At 42.6% G+C, this 20,249-nt stretch overlaps 1 protein-coding gene across 4 annotated transcripts; it reads left to right on the plus strand.

The window, feature by feature from the left end:
* The first annotated feature begins 20 nt into the window (after window positions 1-20).
* On the plus strand, window positions 21-19,893 carry SUPT7L (SPT7 like, STAGA complex subunit gamma). 4 transcript variants are annotated; one of them, XM_032985265.2, is made up of 5 exons: window positions 21-109; window positions 593-1,260; window positions 8,656-8,980; window positions 10,920-11,157; window positions 14,674-19,893. In XM_032985265.2, the coding sequence occupies exons 2-5, from the start codon at window positions 848-850 to the stop codon at window positions 14,934-14,936; spliced, it is 1,239 nt and encodes a 412-aa protein (XP_032841156.1). In that variant the 5' UTR covers window positions 21-109; window positions 593-847; the 3' UTR covers window positions 14,937-19,893. The 4 variants fall into 4 exon arrangements, with proteins under 4 accessions (XP_032841156.1, XP_032841152.1, XP_032841153.1 ...); XM_032985261.2 differs by lacking the exon at window positions 21-109 and adding an exon at window positions 210-270; XM_032985262.2 differs by lacking the exon at window positions 21-109 and adding an exon at window positions 213-264.
* The last annotated feature ends 356 nt before the right edge of the window (window positions 19,894-20,249 follow it).

Genomic DNA, 20,249 nt, shown 5'->3' on the forward strand with positions numbered 1-20,249 from the left:
AGCGTCCTCCGGGGACGAGCACCGTCTGCGGCTTGCAGTACCGGGGGTAGGGCTCAGCCCCAGAGGGCCGCACCACCGCCTCAGCGCCGGTGCAGAGTAGAGTTCAGGGGTGAGACGGGGAGGGGAGGCAGCGGCGGCCAAGGCGGGAGCGGCGGTGGCGACCGCTTCTCTCCTGCCGGCGCGAAGGGAGCGCTGGTAGCGGGGGGAGCCGCTTCTGGTGGCGGACCGGGGCCGACTTCCGGCTGGGCGGCCGGGAGCAGAGCGGTGCGGGTGCGGCGGGGGGGGCTCCGCGCCGCGAGTGGGGGCTCCGCGCCTCGGGGAGGGGTGGGCTCCGCGCCGCCGTGGCGACCCGCGGCCGGGGTGAGGTGCCGGGGTGCGGGGCGGCCGCGGGGCCGGAGGGTGGGGGGCGGCGGGCGAGCCCAGCGCGGCCCCCAGAGTTTTCTCCGCGCAAATCCAGGCGCGCCGTGGGTGCCGCTCAGCGAGGTGCCGGCGTGGCCCAGGTGGAGCCACGCCAGCCCCTGCTGCAAGCAGAAATAATTACTGTCTCACGGGTGCGTTTCTTTCTTATTTCTCACCCACCCCCCCCCCCCAGGAGAAGCGGCGATGCGGTCTGTTAAACGCCAGCGTTGCGCCCTGATGCCGTCGTGGAAACTGCGCTGTTCGGTGGGGCACTGAGCGGCAGCTTTCTTGACAATCATCCTTCACTTTATATTCAGGCCGTCTTCCCAGCTCCAGCTTCAGTTGCTGCCCCAAAACTAGCGCTTCTCCCCGTGACAAGACTCCTCGGTTTCACAGCAGTTGGCAGCTTTCTTCTGGGCTCCGAGGACAACACGGGGCCACTGTGAAAATGCTGCGATACTGGGGTGAGATTCCGGTTTCATCTAACCAGGCCAACCGCAGCTCCTTTGACCTGCTTCAGCGTGAGTTTCGCACTGTGGAAGTCCAGGATCCTCCGTTGCACCAGCCATCTGCGAACAAACCCCGGCCGACCACCATGCTGGACATCCCCTCGGAGCCCTGCAGCCTCACGATTCACACCATTCAGCTCATCCAGCACAACAGGCGGCTGCGCAGCCTGATTGCCATGGCTCAGGCTCAAAACCAGCAGCAAGCGGAGGGCATAAAGACTGAAGACAACGAACCTCTGCCATCTTGTCCGGCCTCCCCACCTCTCCCTGATGACCTGCTTCCTCTGGATAGCAAAACCCCCAAAATGCCATTTCAGCTGAGGCACAGTGACCCAGAGAGTGATTTCTACAGGTGTGTTGGTATTTATTTGGGTTAGTTCTGGGCTGAAGGAAAGCTGAGTGGTTTTAAATGTATATGTAGTTATGTCGATTCCCTTAGGCCGAAGAGTCAAACAGTTGCACATAAAGTATAAAACAGGCTTTCAAAAGTAAAGATTTAGATTTCTCCTGTGTGGATAACACACACACTGTTTAAAATAAATTTGCTTTTGTTTCCTGTCTATAAAATGTGGCTGTGTAGTGCTGATTTCTCTGCTGTTAGTGCTATGCTAAATGTTTTTGAATGGTTTTGCTATCTTCAGTGGAATTTTGACAAGTTTATTTGTTGGATGTGAAGACTTTTCTACTTAGGGCAGTTACTCACAGCTAAACTTGCTTTACTGTAACTGAAAATCCAGAAGATGCTTGACTAGGTTTTGACTGTTTAGTTGTAGGTTCTGAAAGAAGATTTGATAATATATTTGTAAGATTTTAGTGGCCAAAGTCCTGTGACATAATAACTATCACATTTCACCCTGTTTGTTGGTGTTATTCTGGTCAGAGGGGGCAGTGAGTATGGGTGAAGGGAATTCTTGTCTCTGATGCTGGCTCCATCAGCCAAGGAGTGGGGAAGGTGTAAAGGAAGGTTGCATTGCTTGTGCCTCTGCAGCTAATCTTTCATTAAATAGTATTGCCACCACCTTCCTGTCTACCCCTCTGACAAGCACTAAATTCACAAGGAGGTGTTGCGTTTCTTGCAGGATCTCACAATGCTTTGTAGATTATGTACATTTAAATTTAGGGATTAATCTTCCCTACTGTAACCTGCTGTTCTTAGATTAAAGACTGCACCAATGAACATGATGTGAGAGATGATAATACATTTTAGTTTTTAAAATGGGGAAGATGTGCATCAACGACATATAATTTATCAGTTAAATTCCACTGAGATCTTTAATGGCCTGAGGTTGTATAAAATACATTTTATTGAAAGGTGTTGCTTTTGTTAGTCTCTCAGAACAGTAGAGTGATTCTGTAGTGCTGTTGGTGAAGGTCAGTACAGTTCTGTGAGAATTAAGTCTGAGCCCTGTGACTCCTGCTCTTTCTGGCCCTGTGGTTTGTAGAACTGAGCAGCGTTCTGCTCTGTCCTCCCTGGTGGCTTCAGCTGTTAAGTTCAGTTTTCTGTGGCTCTGTCCATATTTTGGGGGCTGCTTTGTGTTTTTGTTGGCCCCTGTGAGTTTCTGGGGTCCGAGTAAAGAAATGTTATTTAGCAGTCAACCACATGGGGGAGTTTAAGGACTAGATTATGAAAACTGGATATACAATTCTGAAATGTTTTGTGGCTGATAGAGGGTGGATTTATAATGAGCTGCAGCGTAGACTAGAATTTAATTGTGTGCTTGCTAAGCCAAACACATTTATGCGTTTCCAGGAAGAAAGCTTTGAGTTTGTTGTTGCATGTTTGTTCTTAACTGTTTTAAAACACTTGAATTAAAAATAGCAGGTGCTGATACAGTCATAAAAATAAAGTTATATGATTTGCCGATGCTTGTTCTTAGTGTGTAAAAGCAAATTAGAGAAAGACTGTTTTTCCTCTTGATAAAACATGGTAGTGAGTAATTTTATGCTGCCTTCTGAAGTGCCATTACCAGAGTTACAGTATTCAACTGCATGCGTCTTTTGATTCCATTTTCTTTGGCAGTAACCTGAGTCTGAGAAGCAGTGTATAGGTTATATGTAGACATAGGAAGAAAGGAAGGTAAGAGCAACCAGCCTGAATCAGACCACAAGTTTCTTTAACATAGACATGTCCTCTTTTGTTTCCTTGTTATTCATTTTCATCCTCTGACCCCACACTCTTGTCTTCCACTTTGTTATCCTCTGGATTAATTTTGTTTTTCCTCCACTCTGCCTGCCCTGCCTTGTACCTGTAAGCCCTACTTTCTTGTCCCTTTTGAGATGAGGAAGAGACAGAACCTAATCTATTGCTGTTTTTCAGTTGTTTCAGTCATTTTGATCCCACAAAATCTGTACCACCAGCAGTTTTAATCAGGAGGCTATTCTTCTCCTCCACTTTTCCAGGCTGTTTATAGATATGTTGAAACAAACCTTGATTCTGGCACAGATCCCTGAGGGAAGACCTGGACTCCACAGTGGAGATCTCTTACATACTTGCTTGTTGATGGATTTGGAGGACTCTAGTAGGTTTGTGAAGCAGGTTTTCTATTTACAAAAGCTGTCTGGACTCTTTCTGAGTGTAACATATTTACCAATGTCTCCTCTAATTCTGTTCTTACATTTTTTTAAATTTCCCCAATGCACTGGGTTATATCAGGCTTCCTGGCCTGCAATTCTTCACATGTTTTGTGAAACTATTAAAAGAAAATGTTTTCATGTTTTCTGGTCCTCATGGGCCAAGGCAGTTTAAAGCAAGAGTTGACTCACCACAGCTATTCAGCTATTTCATCCTTGTATTTCTGTAGTATTCCTGGATGAATTACCATCTGGTTCTAGTGATTTGCAACTGTTGATGTTACAGTTCTTGGAATACACAATAAGGGATTAACGTTTGGTTTTGGTTGGTATAGAGACAGAATGTAAGCTTAAAGCATAATCAATAAAGAATGAGTAAGGAACTATAGACTTGAAACTACCATTTGAACAGGAGGCTTTTACCATAATATGACTGCTAGCTTTTCCTTCTTTTGTGTGCAGCTTCCTCTGATTAGAGTGGATCACTCTTTAAAAGAAACCTAACCTACTCATTATGTGCCTGTTCAGATGCTTTTTCTTGTGTGTGCATGGTTGGTTTCTTAACAGATTTCTCTGCCATTCTCTGACGTGCGTTCCTGAACACATCGGATGTATGCTTTGCATTGAAAGACAGTCAGTGAATGAAACTGGGAGCTTGCAATGGGAAGACAGTTCACAACAGAAGGGCTTGTAGTTAAGAAATGTCTGTGTAGTAGGGAATCATGTGTCGGTGGGATAGCAGGTTTTGGAGCAGTGGAGTTTAGACCAGGCAGAATGTACTTCCCCTGATGGACTAAGCACTTCAGTTTAGCCCCTAAACTGTCGGGTCATCTGAGTTGGGCCACTGAGGCCCAATTTACTTTCCAAACATTGTCTGTTACCTTTTGCCATTATCTGTTGAGCAGCTTTTTTATATACCTGTGCTGCCTTGTGTGGACATAGCAGAGAAGTTTAAAAAGAGGCTTACTCAGGATGAAGTGGAAAGAGGCCCTTTTCCAAAAGGAAACAGCCTTCTGCTTTGAGTTAACGTGCTGTGTTCTTTGATGCACTCTTTGACCAGTATAATCTAATTTTTCCAATATTCTCCTTTATTTTATTGGTTTGGGGAAAATGTCTCTGAAGTGACCCTGTTGCACCTCATTTGGTAGAAATTCAACTCCACAATGTAATGTTTCATAAATTTGATGTGTTCATAGGAAAAACAATCCCTCCTCCCTCCATCTGCTGCTAGCTTATGCTCACCTAGGAGGGAGCAGAGCGCTTCAATCTGTTACTGCAGTTGAGTGAACCTCGGCTGTCAATCCTTGTACTGACTTAGCCCAAACACTTTCCCCTGGAGATAGTTGCATGGCAAATGAACCACAAGATCTCCTTCCCGGTAAGAAAAACAGCCTTACAGGAGAGGAGCTTGGGTGAATGGATTGTGATGCCTTTGGGGGATAGCTTGTTGTCATGTTAACTGACTGACACAGACAATGGGCCTTTTGTGAGTTTTGAAACCTTATTAATTCTGAAAATAAGTCTGGTTGGTACAAACAGACACTTTTTTGTGTGTGTTCTGTTGTGAAGTTCTGCATGTTACAGATTTGCTGGTAGCAGTGGGAGAAGGCTGGGCTTTGGGTATGATGAATTCATGGCTTGGTGTCCTGGTTGGGGCTGGCCTAGAGCTCCCGTTGGTCTGGCAGCTGGAGGAGCTGCAGCCCCCTGAGACCCCAGGGGCTCCCCAGGTCCCAGTGCCCTCACCTGTGTGCGGGGGTGGGGGGAGCACAGCTGGAGGGCTGGGCCCCGATTGGCCGATGGTCCATGTCACGTGACACTGTGCTCACTATATAAAGGCAGGAGTGGGCCAGGAGGGGCTCTCACTTCTGGGAGTGTGGCTGTGGGGCCTTTGTGTTCGAGATTGCTGGCCGGGAGCAGGAGGGTGTTGGTCGGCGGGAGGTGAGCAGCTGTATTGTACATTACCTACTGATATTGCTGTCAGTGTATTATTCTGTTACTATTATTAAACTGTTTTTATCTCAACCCACGAGTCTCCCTTTGCCCCTCCGATTCCCTCCCCATTCCCAAGTTGGGGGGAGGGTGGGTGAGCGGCTGTGTGGCATTTAGCTGCTGAGTAGGCTCAAACCACAACACTTGGCTGGTAAATTTCTGTCTGGAACATCATCTAGTGTTTGTGGCCCGTATGTGAAAATATAGAACTCAATTGGAAAGACAAGACTGAAGAGCGACAAGTTGGCTGGTATTTGTGATAAATTTCATACTATATATTCTGTAGAGATGATTACCTCCAAGTCACAGGCCTAATTGCCAGTCTCAATCTCTGGTGATGGAATTTTAGGGATTAAAGTGATCTTGTTTACTTGCAGCTATTTGACTCTGGTAATAGGTTAAGTAGGTTTGGCTTTAGATAGTTGCTGGATGGGAAGAGTTTCAGGAAAGCTGTAAGTGCTACAGAGGGTGGCATTCTCCATGATAGTACCTGTTGTAGATGCTGAGTATCTGGATGAGATCTAAGACCAAGGTTCTTTAGCTGTTATCATCAGGGAAAAGAAGTTTCCTAGTTCTTTTTGGGAAGCCTTGACATTAGATAGCTGCTCTTGACTTAAATGTGTCTATATGACTGTTTTTGTTTATGTGCGTTCTTACCAGAAAGTACCTGAAAGTTAAAGGAGATGAAGAAAAAAAGATATTTTCTCATTTATTGGTTTCTATTAACATCTACAATAACATTTCAATTTTTACTGTCTAATCAGGCTTTTATTCATCTTCCTTTGTTGTTTATTGTGGGAAGCAGGAAAACAAGAGAAGAAAGCCTAAGAAAAACAAACCAAAATTGATTTACCTTACCAAGAACAAGATGAAGGGATTTGGATTTGAGTACAGTACCTGAAATTTCTTTCTCTCTGTCTTTAACTGATTAGATTTCAAGTTGATTATATGCCTTTCAGCATAGTGACCTAGGTGCATTTTAATGCTGGCAATTAGTTTCTTTTCCTCTAGGAGTTTAAAAGAGATATAACATTCTCTGCTTCTGAGCAGTGATATGCATTGCTAAGTGGTTGCTGTGCTTTGCTTTACAAGTGGCTGAGTATCCTGCTTGGGCTTGCCAAAATCCGTGTCTGGTTTAAATTTGCCCATAGTGTTTTGAGTGAATGTCAGAGCATCAATAATGGCTCTTTATTTGTCTCTGTATTAGTAGTAGTCTGGTGTTTGGTGGTTTTGGTAGCATAAGATGCTCTCAGCTGCTAAACAGGTAGGTATGTCCTTTATATGTGCTGAAAAGAGATTCTTTTTTCTAGGCATAAATTTTGATGGTTGTTTTCTGGTTGGTTTTGTTTGATGGTTGTTTTTTTCTGTTGTAACCTCCTGATCCCAGTGTTGTGTGAGACATATGGCTGTTTGTGAACTTAAGAAATCTGTCGCTGGGAGGTGGAGGGGGGGGAGTAAGGGAGATGTAAAAACAGTATGGGTGACACTTGGTTTATAAGGCAACTGATGATGTTTTAATTCATCTTGTCAGAGCACCTGCTGTCTTGTCTACAGAGTAGTTACATAACTGAGTTGGAATTGGGATGTGAGTCATTTTCCAGCAATTAATAGGGATGAATCCATGACCTGAGATCCACTTGCTGTTCTTAATATCCACTTAGAAATATCATCATCTGCAGCTCTTAATATAGTGTGATCCCCCCGTTATTTGAATAACCAGAAAATGCTGAGCTGGTGTTCTTGAAAATACATGGTTTTGGTCCTGATAGCTCTAAGTTTAACCTTCCATTTTTATTCCCCTGAAATGCTACCATTTTTTGCTGCTGTGTTCCAGTGGTTTTCTGCAGGTCAGTTCTGAGGACTGGGGGAGCTGAGGCTCTGTGATCCAGCCTCTCACTGAGAGTGAAGGGAACCTAAGGCACTCATTGGAGAAACAAGAGCAGTGAGAATTTTATCAAGGCATTGGTGATGTCTGTGTGCTGTTTAATCAGGTCTTGTTACTGGAAAGAGTGTGTGGTGATACACAAGTAATGTACGGTGAGGGTGAGGCAAAACTCCGGGTGGGCTGCAGAAGGTGTTGGGAGAAGTTGGTCAGAAACAAATGGGTGAAATTGCTAGCTTAATTCTGCCATTGGTGCTGAATGAAGTGTAAAAAAAGTATATAAATACCATACTTAGCAGAAAGGAAATTTGATTTTTTGACACCAGCATTTGAAGACCATGTTACTGATACAGGCAAATACATCGCATGCATTTAATTATCAGCTGAGAAATCTGGTAGAAATACGTTTACCTTTCAGAGGCCTTGCCTTATCTCATCTTCTCTTTTTCCTATGTGGAATTGCTATTTTAGCTCATCTTGATGAAAAATTTGTTTGCCTGACTGTAAATGAATGTTGTTTGAAGTGCTCATGTGAGTTGTTCTTCATCTCCTCCATCCTACATGGTCACTCCTTCCTGCTTAGCAACACTGAGACAAGAGGTCTCAGCCCCAGGGCTGGGGAATGCTGCTCTATGGCAGAACCTCTCCAGGCCTGCTGTTCACTTCTTAGCTTGCATAGGGGGATACCTCTTGCAGTGCCGTGCTTAATGACTACTGGAAATGAGGGCAGGGAAATGGTCTTTTTGGCTACAGTGTGCCTTTGTGAAATGTATGTGTAAACCGCTTCTTGCTTTTCATGTGTCTTTGGCATTAGAAATTCAGATCTTGTCTATCCCAGAAGCCTTTGTATCTGACTATTAGGCCTGTGACATCAGAGATAATAAGGAAGAGAAATGTAATTAACTGAGAGGGGAAATGATTTGCATTCGTGTTATTTAAAATGCCTTTTTTTGTTTGTGTCAAGGACCCATTTAATTCACATCTCCAGGAGAAAAGCTCTTGGGTGGGAAGGGAGTTGCTTAAGCGTTCAGAAGATTTGCATCCCATATTCATGAATCACCCAAGGAATCTTCTGACAGTAGAAGGGAAAATGAGAATTGACAGTGCTGATTTGGAGCCAGGGGAAGAAGGGAAAGCAGATAAACCCTTACTGGGCAGTGTTCATATGTAATGAAGAAGCTGTGGAGACACCCGAACATTCTGCTTTCCCTTTGTCATCACCTTATTATTGACAATATCTCTTCAACTGGTACATTCCTTTCAGTTTTTAGAAGTGTGCTATTTTTGTCTTTTCTGTTTTTTTAGAGGAAAAGGGGAGCCAGTGACTGAGCTGAGTTGGTCCTCCTGCCGGCAGCTTCTCTACCAGTCAATGGCCACCATCCTGGCTCACACAGGCTTTGAGTGTGCCAATGAGAGTGTCCTGGAGACCCTGACAGACATTGCCCACGAGTACTGCTTGAAGTTCACCAAACTGCTGCGCTTTGCTGTGGATCGAGAAGCTCGACTTGGGCACACCCCCTTCCCTGATGTCATGGAGCAGGTCTTCCATGAAGTGGGCATTGGCAGTGTGCTCTCGCTGCAGAAGTTCTGGCAACACCGCATTAAGGATTATCACAGCTACATGCTTCAGGTGAGGAGAGCAGTAGACATCTAATGACACCAACAAATGTACCTCCAGTACAACTGCTTACTGTTATAGCAAGTCCTGGGTCTTCCTGAAGTAAAATCCAATTAGAAAACCTGTTGAGTGTGGAGGGGAGTCATCAAGGAAAAGATAAATAGGTTTTTTTTTGACTGGAAGACAGAGCCTCTTATTTCTGTCCCTGCTGAGGCTAAGAATGCTCTATTGATGGTTTGTCTGGGTTTAAGAGGAGGCCCCCAGCTCTTGAGTGGCCCAGACAAAAATAGCAAGTAAAGGTAAAATCAGTACTGATTTAACTGAATTTTCTGCTTTAATGGGATATTTGGCTGCTTGCCATTTCAAAAAACAAGGAAGCAGATGAACAAAAATTACTTGGCTGTATAGTGGCTTGTGTTCACTTAAGCAGAGGGTGACTTGCTTAAGGTTTAAGAGTATAAGGTCATATTGTGCTGAACTGAGTTGTCACACAGATGCTACCTTCCACTCTAGAGGGGACTGTGCTTCTGTTGAGAAAGAAGAGGAATTGTTACATTCCTTGGAATAAGAGGTGCTGTGTCAACATAGGGTATAAGAATAAGGGTATGGTTTCTCTCGGTTCAGGTATTCTGTGAAATTAAACATATGCATTTTATTGTAACGATACAAGAATGTCTGCCTGTTGTAGGCTTACAAAAAGGCAAGGATTTGAAGTGGCAATTTTACTTCTCATCAAAAAATAAGACTTAAATCAAGTAGATAGTCCGTGACCAACAGCAAAACCTGCTATCCCTTCTTCCTTGTCACATTATCTGAGTGCCCGTTGACTTGTCTTGGAGCAGCTACCTTGTGCTGCTTCTTTTCCCAGGGTTGGCACCTTGTGGCTTGCAGAGGCAGCATAAATCAGAAACACCTGTAAGCACATGTAGTATGTAAATTGTGATGGACTGAGGTTTATGTATTAAAATAACTTCATCAAGATCTGTCTTCATCAAAAATATTTTTGTTCAAAAAAGCAGTTCATTTTGTTCAAATGTTTTTGTTCAGATATATGCTTTTGGAATTTGGGAATTTTGGAATTTTGGAATTTTCTGCATCATTCTGCTGATGCAGTTCACTCTCATCCTGCAAGTGGTCATTGTCTTATTTGTTGTGTTCTCTGTGCAGAGCTGAAGTCCGCAGTAGTCTCCGTATTTGGAGATATATCTAGAAGGGGGAAAAAGGATTTGTTGTTATTTTTCCTTCTTGCTTCTGCTGTTAAAAAGCCTTGGACTTTCCCTGAGCACAATTCACTGGCTGTTGGGACTCTGGTATAAACAAGTATTCATTAGAAGCAGATGAAATCTGAAATTTTTAATTTAGTTGCTTACAGTTGTTAAGCAATTGTTGCTAAGTTTCTAGAAGTACAGGGTAGTTTTAAGTTTTATTCCTGTATGTGTTTCACTTCACTGACTGGAGAAAACTTGTGGGTTTTTTGCTGTGAATATGACAGAAGGTACCCAGGCTTTGCCCAGTGGTGATTACAGAGATGATGAATATCTTAACTGCTTGTTTTTCAGTGCTGGAGTAAATTTGTTACTTGCGGATGAGGCATAGTCTTACAGGTAAAATTAGAAAGTAAGGCTGAGACACTTTGCTTTTTTTTCGCGCTCTGTTTAAGTCTCTGGGCCTCATCACTGTCTGTGAAATAAGGGTGCTCATATTTATCAAGCAGATGTGTTAATGGATTAAACCTATTATTAAAAGTCCCTTGTTACAGGACAGAAAGTGTTCTTAGAGCGGAAAAAAAAAATCCCTCCTGTGTAGCTGATAACCTGTTTACTTGTTCATGGAGGTCAGATGTTAATAATATTCTGGAAACAGAGCACTCTGTGATGTAATTGCCATCAGAGCCTCTGAAGTCACTCTGACCTTTCTGGCCTCTTTTTTCACCCCCACTGATCTTTGACAGGTTAGCAAACAGCTCTCTGAAGAGTATGAGAAGATTGTCAACCCTGAAAAGGCAGCAGAAGACACAAAGCCTGTGAAGATTAAGGAGGAACCTGTTAGTGATATTACTTTCCCCATAAGTGAGGAGCTGGAAGGAGATCTGGCATCTGGTGACCAGTCTTTGCCTGTTGGAGTCCTTGGAGCTCAAAGCGAGCGCTTCTCTGCCAACTTGGAAGTAGAAGCTTCCCCACAGACTTCAGGTAGGGGTTTCTTGCTACTGCCGGAAACAGTCTGTCAGCTGTTCCATGTGATCTTGTTTCCATTTTTAATAGCAGATCCCAGTGTGAGGAAGCAGAGGGAGAAAAAATTTTTAGGTTTTAATAAAAAGATTTGGATGGGAGAGAAAACTTTGCTTGCTTTCTAAATATAAAACCAAAGAATCAAAAGTATAATTTACAAGGATTGGTTAGATATTTACTCCATTCAAGGACCCTGTAGAACACAAAATGCTTTAGATGGTGTTTATTTTTAGGGAATCACTGAAGTTCTTGTCTTTGTTATTGGCGTGAGGTAGACTGATTTTCTACAGTGATGGCCCAAGGGCTTTATTGTTGTTTTGTGAACTAGGGTATTTGCTGCAGATGTGAGGACTGAGTGTTTTTTTTTTTCTTTTTCCAGTCTGACATAACAAGGACAAAAATAACTTTTGGCTTTATATATATATATATATACTTGTATATATTTTAGTTTAAAGGAGACTAGAGTTTTATCCTTATTTCTAGAGTACTGGATTTTTTTTTTTTTTCCCTTCTTTTTTTCCTTGGTAGTTTTGGATTCTTGTCCAGAGATTCATGCTACTGAAAAGTTGAAGGCCGTGTTCCTTGTGAATGGAGTAAATTCAATATCCTTTATAGTTTAGCCACTGAATGAGTTAGGGAAATACTAATGATATTTGGTGCAGTCCTCCATATTCAGAAGTCACCCTGGTGGTGACAGTCATTGTTTTATTAAAGCTTATCAGTAAGTTGTGTGAAATGGGCTCGTGGGAGTCTCTCCTGTTCTAGGATTTCTACCCCAAAGCCTCCTGTAGTTAGCTGAGACCATGGAAAATGAAAAAGTGAGTAAAGTAGTGGGGTTATGGAGACTGCACTCTTTTCCCCAAAGTGTTGTCCCTTGATGTTGGTGTTGGAGCACACTGGTGGCCAGCATGGAAGAAACTGCTACTGCTGTGCCTTTTCTATATCTATACAAGTTTTATTCTATGCACTGTTTAGTAGTGCTAAGTTTTCTGGAAAATGAAAAAGACATTCTTCTCCCAAAGAAATCCAGTTTTGATTTTTGTATATAACCTTCTGAACTCTGGAAATCTCTGCAATAGTAACTGTTTCACTTAAAAATCTGGTTAAAAACCAATTAAGCCTGTGCTCCTACTAACCCTAAACTAAGTAGCATATATATTGAGGTTAGAGTATACCTCTGAGTCTATTAATTGTTTTTTGTTTTTTTTTAAATAGCACATTCTACCAAGTTTTAAAAAAAGCACAGGTCCATCTGATGTTTTCCTGGAAGCTTCTGTTGTTTTCCATAGTACCTCTGAAATGTGAAGTGCTCACATTTTGTGGGAGAGGGAACAGCAGACTCCTCTGGCCCATCTGGGGTTGTGAGTGATTCATCCGGAAAGCTTTGTATTAGCATCTACCACTTGAGACCCAGAGGTTAGCATGCTAGCTGTATATTAAATGCCTCTTGCCTCTCTGATACCGAATTGATGTTTTCTAATTAAGAATACAAGTGCTCTGTTCCTCCCTGAAAATCCCTCTTCACTTCAGAAGGGCCTTTGGAAATCTCATCACTGTGAGAAGTCCCAGTCTAGAGCTGGGCAGGCTGGAGAGCATAATATCATAAGGAGCAAGAAAAAGCGACTGCAATTAGGACACTACCATCTTGAAAATACAAGTGTGAGGCATGTAGGAGAGGGCAGCAAGGCTTCAGTGTCTGAGGGCAAAACTCCCATTACAGCCTTCTGTGTTTTGCTTGTGTTTCTGCTTACGCCCGATGTTGCGGCTGTGGGCTAGCTGCTTAATGTCGCTGCATTTGGGGAAGTGGAGGCAAATTTGGGGACCTTGTTCCTCTACCCAGCAGGATAGCATGAGGATTATCTCATTTGTAAAGAACTTTGAAGTTAAAGTGCTTTGAAGATGAAATGTCCTGTGTCGATGCTTAAGGAGTTAGTCATTAGTGACACTGTCAGTGACAGGTGATAGAGCTGAAAGGAATAAGGCTGAGCAATGAAGAGCAATTGATGAAAGATGTAGTAAGTTTGGTGAGCATCTTTGCTTATTGTGTAGACTGAAGCTGCAACTCTGTGGAACTGATAGTGTTTTAATGATGTGCTCATTGTTGTTGAGAAGAACACATTTGCTTATAATTAACATAAAAAGGACAATTCATTAAGGCAACTGGACACCAGCAAGCACTTTCATTCTGGCTTGCTGTCTAACTGCTGAGCTAATACAGGCTGTGTTACTGCAGAAGTCTCCTAAACCCTGGTTTGGGCTAAGCTTCTCTGGAGAAAATTCCCATCTCCTTTGTAAGGGAGAATTCTCAGTACAAACATGTGGTGGGAGATGTGTTCTCTGTGTAATTGCTAGTAAAAAGGGACTATTGTTTGTAGTATATTGATAATAGGGAATAGTAGTAGGTTTGGCTCAGTACAAGAGGTTTGATTGTTCTTTCAAATTGTAACCAAGCTTCTTGAGACACAAGGTTTAGAGAACTTAGTAAAATTGGTTTCCTAGTTTTTTTTGTTTTCCATGTGAATTTAACTCCACACAAGAGGGACCACGTTTAAAAGTGAGAAGATTTCAGGCTTTGGTTAGGTCTGGGCGGTTTATGCCCATCTCAGCGAGTGGCCCAGTTTGTGTATTTTTAATAGGATTTTTGTCTCTCTTAAAACTGTAAATAAGGAGAAATAATGCAGTTTGAAATTACTGTTCTTGAGGAGGAAAACATTTGCTGTTATCAAGAAATATGGTTTCATAATCTTGTACAGAACATCCTCAATCTGCTCAGATCGCATACTAGTCCAAAAGGATTAAAAAAAAAAAAAAAAAAGAAAAAAAGAGGGAGGAAGGGTAAGGAGGAGGTATATCTCAGGAGGGTGTCTGTGAGGTTGAGCCAAGAGAATTTCTTTCCATTCTGCTGAAGGATGGGATGAGACCTGTGGGTGTTGATGACAAGGAGGCAGGCAGTTGGGTGGCTGACTGCAGCTCTGATGTCCCTGAGTTTCAGTGCTGGAAGTGGTATTTGAGACTGTTCATCTGCCCACTCCTCTGCCCTCTCACTTCACCTCCCTTGCAGAAGTCCAGTCTATGACAGCTTAAAGGAGGTTGCTGACATTGCAAGGATCTCATCATCATGAATGACTTCTGGACTGCTAATGCAGGGTCTAGTCCATGTGCTGGACTTATTAGTGTACTCATTGCTGCTGAGACACTCCTTCTGGAGCGTGGTGTGGGCTCTTTAAATTGTTGTTTCTCATGGAGAAAGCCACTGTGGAAGGATAGCGTTGTATTTTTAGAGTGGCAATTACTGGGCTGTTAAAAGAAATAAAGCTAACAGATTTTTTTATTTATTACTTCACAGTACTTGGTGTGTTTTGTTTGTTTTTCCCACAGCCTAGTTCACCTGTAGCTTTGCTTTTGCTCCTTCTTTACCAGTGCTGCTGTCCCCTGCATCTGTAGGCCATTTGTGATTTGTCTTTTTTCTTTCTCTAGGGGCTGAGGTGAATGCTTCCCCACTCTGGAACTTGGCACAGGTAAAAATGGAGCCACAGGAAAATGAGGAGGCTAATGTACATGGCCACGGGGTCTTAGGCAGTGATGTCTTTGAGGAACCGATGTCAGGCATGAGTGAAGCTGGGATGCCACAGAGCCCCAATGGTTCTGAGAGCAGCTATGGTTCTCATTCTGCTGACAGTCTGATGGGATCCTCGCCTGTCTTCAACCAGCGTTGCAAGAAAAAGATGAAGAAGATGTGAAAAGAGACAGTCTTTTTATTTAATCCTGATGGTATGTAATAGACTTGAAATGAACTAAGAGAGCACTATGATGGCTATGATTCATAAACAGGGCTGGCCCTGGTGTACGAGGGACTTTGAATAAAATTATTATGAGACATTTGATGTGTAGTGCACTTCAGCTCCCTTCTTTGCTGGCTTTTGTACTCCATCCTGACTCAGGGTATTGAAGATCACTCTATACATTTGATGGTGTCATGGCTTGCTTTGGCAGGTTAATGAGAAAGTTGCTGGTGGAAATTAGTTGTGAGGAGATTTGCTAAGCCATGGAATCATTGAATAACTTAGGTTGGAGGGATGTCTTGAGGTTTCTAATCTCTAGTTCAGCCCCCTGCTTGAAGCACAGCCAATTAGATCAGGTTGCTCAGGGCCTTTTCCAGTTGAGTTTTGAATATCTCCAAGGATGGTGGTGCCAAACCTCTTTGGGTGTTTTTCCCATATTTGACTACCCTCATAGTAAGAAAAAATATATTCTTGCATCCAGTTGGAATTTCCCATGTTCTAACTTGTGTGCATTGCCTCTGTTCTGTCATTGCTCATCTCTGAGAAGAGTCTGACTCTGTCTTCTCTAACCTGCCCGTTAAGTGGTTGTATACAATGAAATCTCTCTTTAGCCTTTTCTCTTAAGTCTGAAGAAACCAAGCTCCCTCAGCCTCTCCTTGTCCTGTGTTCCAGCCTCCTAACCAGCTTCGTGGCCTTCCACTGAAATTGCTGCAGTGCCCTTCTTGTAAGGGGGAGCACAAAGTGGATGCAATCCTCCAGATACAGCCTCACAGGTGCTGAATAGAGAAATAATTTCCCTCAATGTGATGGCTACATTCTTGCTAACTGTTGTGGGCAACAAGACAGTCTGAAGTCAGGGTATTTCACTGGTTGGGGAGCTGTTGCTGCTGCTGCTGACCTTGCAAAGATGCTGTGAAGTGGCCTCACAATGCCATCAGCCATCTCCTTTAGTGCCTTCAGATGTATCCTGTCTGGTTCTGTGGACTTAGGTATGTCCAATTGGCTTAAGTTCTTGCTAACTCGATCTTCCTTGGCTGTAGGCAATACTCTGCTAGTAGACCAAGGAACCTGGCAGGCCTGAAGGCAGACCTAACCAGTGAAAATGGGCGAAAAAGGGGTTGAGTACATCAGCCTCAAAATGTGTCTTTTGTCACCAGATTACCTGCTGAACAGTAAACCCATGCTTTCTTTAACCTTTCTTTTGCTTTGAGTGTACTTAAAAAAGCCCTTCACATTTCACCAATTTCAAGTCCAATTGAGCCTTGGCTTTCCTAACTGTCCCTGCATGCTTGGGCTGTGTCTGTATAACCCTCCTGCCCAGCCCATCCTCACTCCCACTCCCATGTACTTTTTTCTGTGTGTTTGAGCTCAGTCAGGAGTTTCTTGTTTGTACTGGCCTTCTGTCATGCCTGCTTTACCTTCTGCTCGTCAGAAACAACTGTTCTACTTTGAGCTGTCTTTGAAGATAATGCAGCACTTTTGGGCCCCTTTGGGAGGCTAGGGCAGTCCCCCGTGAGATCCCGCCAAGGCGTTCCTTAAATAAACCAAAGGTCCAGGACTCTGTTTGCCTTGTACACATTTCTCAGGATTTTACATGCCACAATTCCATGTCTGCTGCAGCCAAGACCTTCACGTTCTGCACCAATTCTTCCTTGTTAGTAACAAAGCCAGTAGAGCTTCTTCTCTAGTTGATTGTCTAGTCAGGGAAGTTGATGTGGTTTTCTGGAGAGAATGAAGTGGCTTTTACTGCTGGTGTGAGCCAGTACTGCCAATGCAAACTTTTTCTTTGCTCTTATTGGATTGAGTGCAGCAACTTCAGGCTGGCTGAGGTTTCCTATTAAAGTTGTTATCTTGACAACTTAGTCTGAAAGAGAATCTATTTTGCTGCTTGCTTTTATGGCTCAGCTGACTGATGGCATTTTTTTTTTTTGTTCTGCACAATCCTCGGTTGATCAACTCAGTCTTTAACTTGATTCAGTGAGTATCTCTCTCAAAAAAGCTAGAATGAACATGAATCAAGAATGAACAGCCACTTAAACTGGCTTTATACCTGTAACCCATTGGGATGTTTGAGGGAGATTTACCAAACCTCCCATTTGTCCTTACAATTGCAAGTTTATCTTTTGAAAGAATGAGCTCCAGGCATAGTATTTTCAGTTTTGTATAACATGCCTAGCCTTAATTCTTTTTTCCTAACTGTATTTCTCTTCCACTTTATAGAAGTGGAAGCCAAACATAAAATTCCTCAATGTCTAGTAAGAATGTGTGACCACAGGCTTTTATGGACATTGGAGTTAAAATTGTCCATCACAGTTCTAAAGGTTTCTCCTGGGGGGTAAATTCTAGCTATTTGAAGCCTAGTCAGTAGTAGAACAGTGGACCAGTGTATCAGGAAATCTTTATTTTTATTCCCTTTGAGTCACCATTAGGCATGCTACGATGTTCCTGTTTTCTCAGCTGTAAAAAAAGAGAATAGTAGTATTTGCCTCTTAAAAGTATGTTAGAGATTTAGTTACTATTCAGAAAAGGCACCATGATTCTTCAGAGTGTTTTGTGAGATTTGGGAGCTTTTCTTCCATTTGGGTAGGACTGTTGCTGGCTGGAGAATGCTTAGATGGACACATAATGTTACTGATCTATGTGTTACTGGTTTTAAGCAAAAACTACTTATGAAGAAATACAGCAGTTGTGCTGTTCAACTGCCCAGGTACAAGGAAGGTGTTTGGGGCGATATCTTCTCACTCAGCTTTAGATGTCTGCAGCTAAATTTGTTCCTCTGGGCCCTGTTTGCAGCTGAAGAGGAATGAAATAGTCATTCTTAAGTCACTGTTCACCTGGCCTTGAAGTAGGAGCAGGTCAGATGAACAGCATTTTTAGAAATGTCTATTTTTCCTTTGTGTGCCCATAAAGTGAGTTTAACTTGACTACCTCAGCTGAAGACATCCACACCATCAGTGTCTGAGTTAAGTGACCTGACTTTAGCCCTTCCTGTCTGGGAATCAGAGGAGACTTCCTCCTGCTAGGCCGGTGCTTTTTCTTTTCTACGCATTTTGTTGAGCTTGCCACTGAAATGGTAGTACTGGACTAAAAGCAGACTGCCCATCTTACCTAAACCAGAAGATCTTACTTAAACCAGCAGATCCAGTGTTCTCCACAACACAGAATGTGCTAGGCCAGGGCCTCAAGACTGAGCTTGATTTGGCCTTTGTGTCTTTGGGTGTGAGAACACCTGTCACTGGGCCTTTCTCCGCAGATGCCTTGCAAACCTGTTGTAGTAAAGTATTCTTGAGGACAGGGCACTTGAGTAAAGTCCCTTGTATGCTATTCTCAGGAGCTGGAGGACAGAGTGGCTGCTGCCAGCATCACTTCCTCATTTGCAAGATTTCAAGTGGGCTAAAAATGAAAATCTGCTGTGTTCCAGGACGTTTAAGACTCCAAAGCATCAATCTTAAGTGATTTCTTTGTATTGCTGTTGTACAGATGTTATATTTTACTTGTAATGGTGTTTTTGTATTTCACATCCCTTTTCCACACCCATTTCACCCTGTAACACACACTTAGCCAGAAGTCAGACCTGAGTGCTTCAAGTATATTTAAATACAGTGGAAATTCACCCTCCATTGATTTCAGCTGTGTCGTTGCAGTGTAGGAGAGAAGTGTTATTGATTCTTTTTAGGATGCATGTTTATGCAGAGATGGGAAATGCATCAGAATTGCTTGTACATTTAAAAATGATGGCAGAGTAAAATCTGTACCTCCTGTTCCCCCTGTTACGCCAGGTGTTGCTTCTGACATTTGTGTGCTTGACGGTTCCTTTTATACATGTGGAAGCTTTACCTCCTGGGTGAGCCCTTCCCCTCTTAACGTTTACTGTCCTTAGAATTACAGTGGTGTTCATCATGCATGAAATAGTGACATTTCAAGTCTAGCTCACGAAGTCAGGTACAGACAATATGCTTTTCTGAGGAATCAAATAAGATTTTGCTATGTGTTAATGCAGCCTTGGGCAACTAGTGAGGAGTTCATTGACCATGTAATCCCCAAATTTCAAGCCACAGATTACGCAGTAGGTTGGAATAAAGCTCATCTCTCGCAGTTGTAAATTTTTGCTGATCGCTAGTAAAGTGTTCTGCTGACCCACCTGCTTCAGTAGTCTGCAATTTTGTTGGTACTTTCATCTTTCTCTGTTCTCTTCCCAAAGCTGGGTAGATGGCAAATTAGAATATTGGGTATTGACCATGTCCATATCCAGTAGCATTGATGTCTTTAGTGATTTATTTTGCCATGATTGAAATTGGTGGAAACTTTGATATCAATTTGGAGAGCAAGATCTGTGAATTACTTGGCTTTTGAAGTGTTTTGCATGAGAATCATACAGGATTGTAGTTGAGAGCGTGCTGTGTATCATACTCCTTTTTCCCTCTAGCAATACCTTTTTATTCCTTTTGAAGAGTTTTGCCTGCTATCCAACAAAGTTCACTCTATAAATGGCAGTGTAGCAGCTTTAGTATACAGTTGTATGTCAGACTGTGCTACCTAGTGATTTAATTCCAAGACCATCCATACTAATTTGAATATGCATAATGCTGTGCAGAAAAAGATATGTTTCCTGCATAGAAATTTACAATTTAAAAAGAAAATGGGAAAATAAGATTAGGTAGGGTAGGTGAAGCCAATCTGATTATGTGCTCAATTCTGAGACTAATGTACATGTTATGCGTGAGGGATGTTTTACTTAAAATGTTTTTGTACATGTGTGTGAATGAAATATGTAACTTTGCTTGTGTTTACATGGAACAAAATTGTTTGGAAATATTTCAGGATTGTTTTTTTTGCCTTTCTCTCCTGGAGAGAGTTTCTGTGTAAATTCTAACAAAATAAAATTAAAAAATTATTCAGAAATAAAAATCCTAAAGGTATTGTGTGGATTTTTGTGTTTATTTTGAAGAACGGTGTGAATGCAAAACTCAGTCTTGGGTTTGTGTTTACCCTTACATGGGATCTGGAGTAGACCTTTTACGGGACTCAGTGAGGTACTGAGATGATACCAGTGTTAATGTCACAACTAGGGAGACAAGAGATGTTATTCCAGAATGTGGCCAGAGAAAATGGAAGTCTGATCTTTCACAGATGCCAGTGCTAGTGAGCCCCAGAAGTGATAATGGTACCAGAGTGCTGGTATTGCTATTCATCTAGCATACACAGGTTGCTATTTCTGAAGCGACTACTTAATATATACTTCTACTTATATTACCAGACTACCTGGGAGCC

The sequence above is a fragment of the Tyto alba genome, unplaced genomic scaffold (genome assembly GCF_018691265.1).
Source record: "Tyto alba isolate M040663 unplaced genomic scaffold, T.alba_DEE_v4.0 Super-Scaffold_16, whole genome shotgun sequence".
NCBI lineage: Eukaryota > Metazoa > Chordata > Aves > Strigiformes > Tytonidae > Tyto > Tyto alba.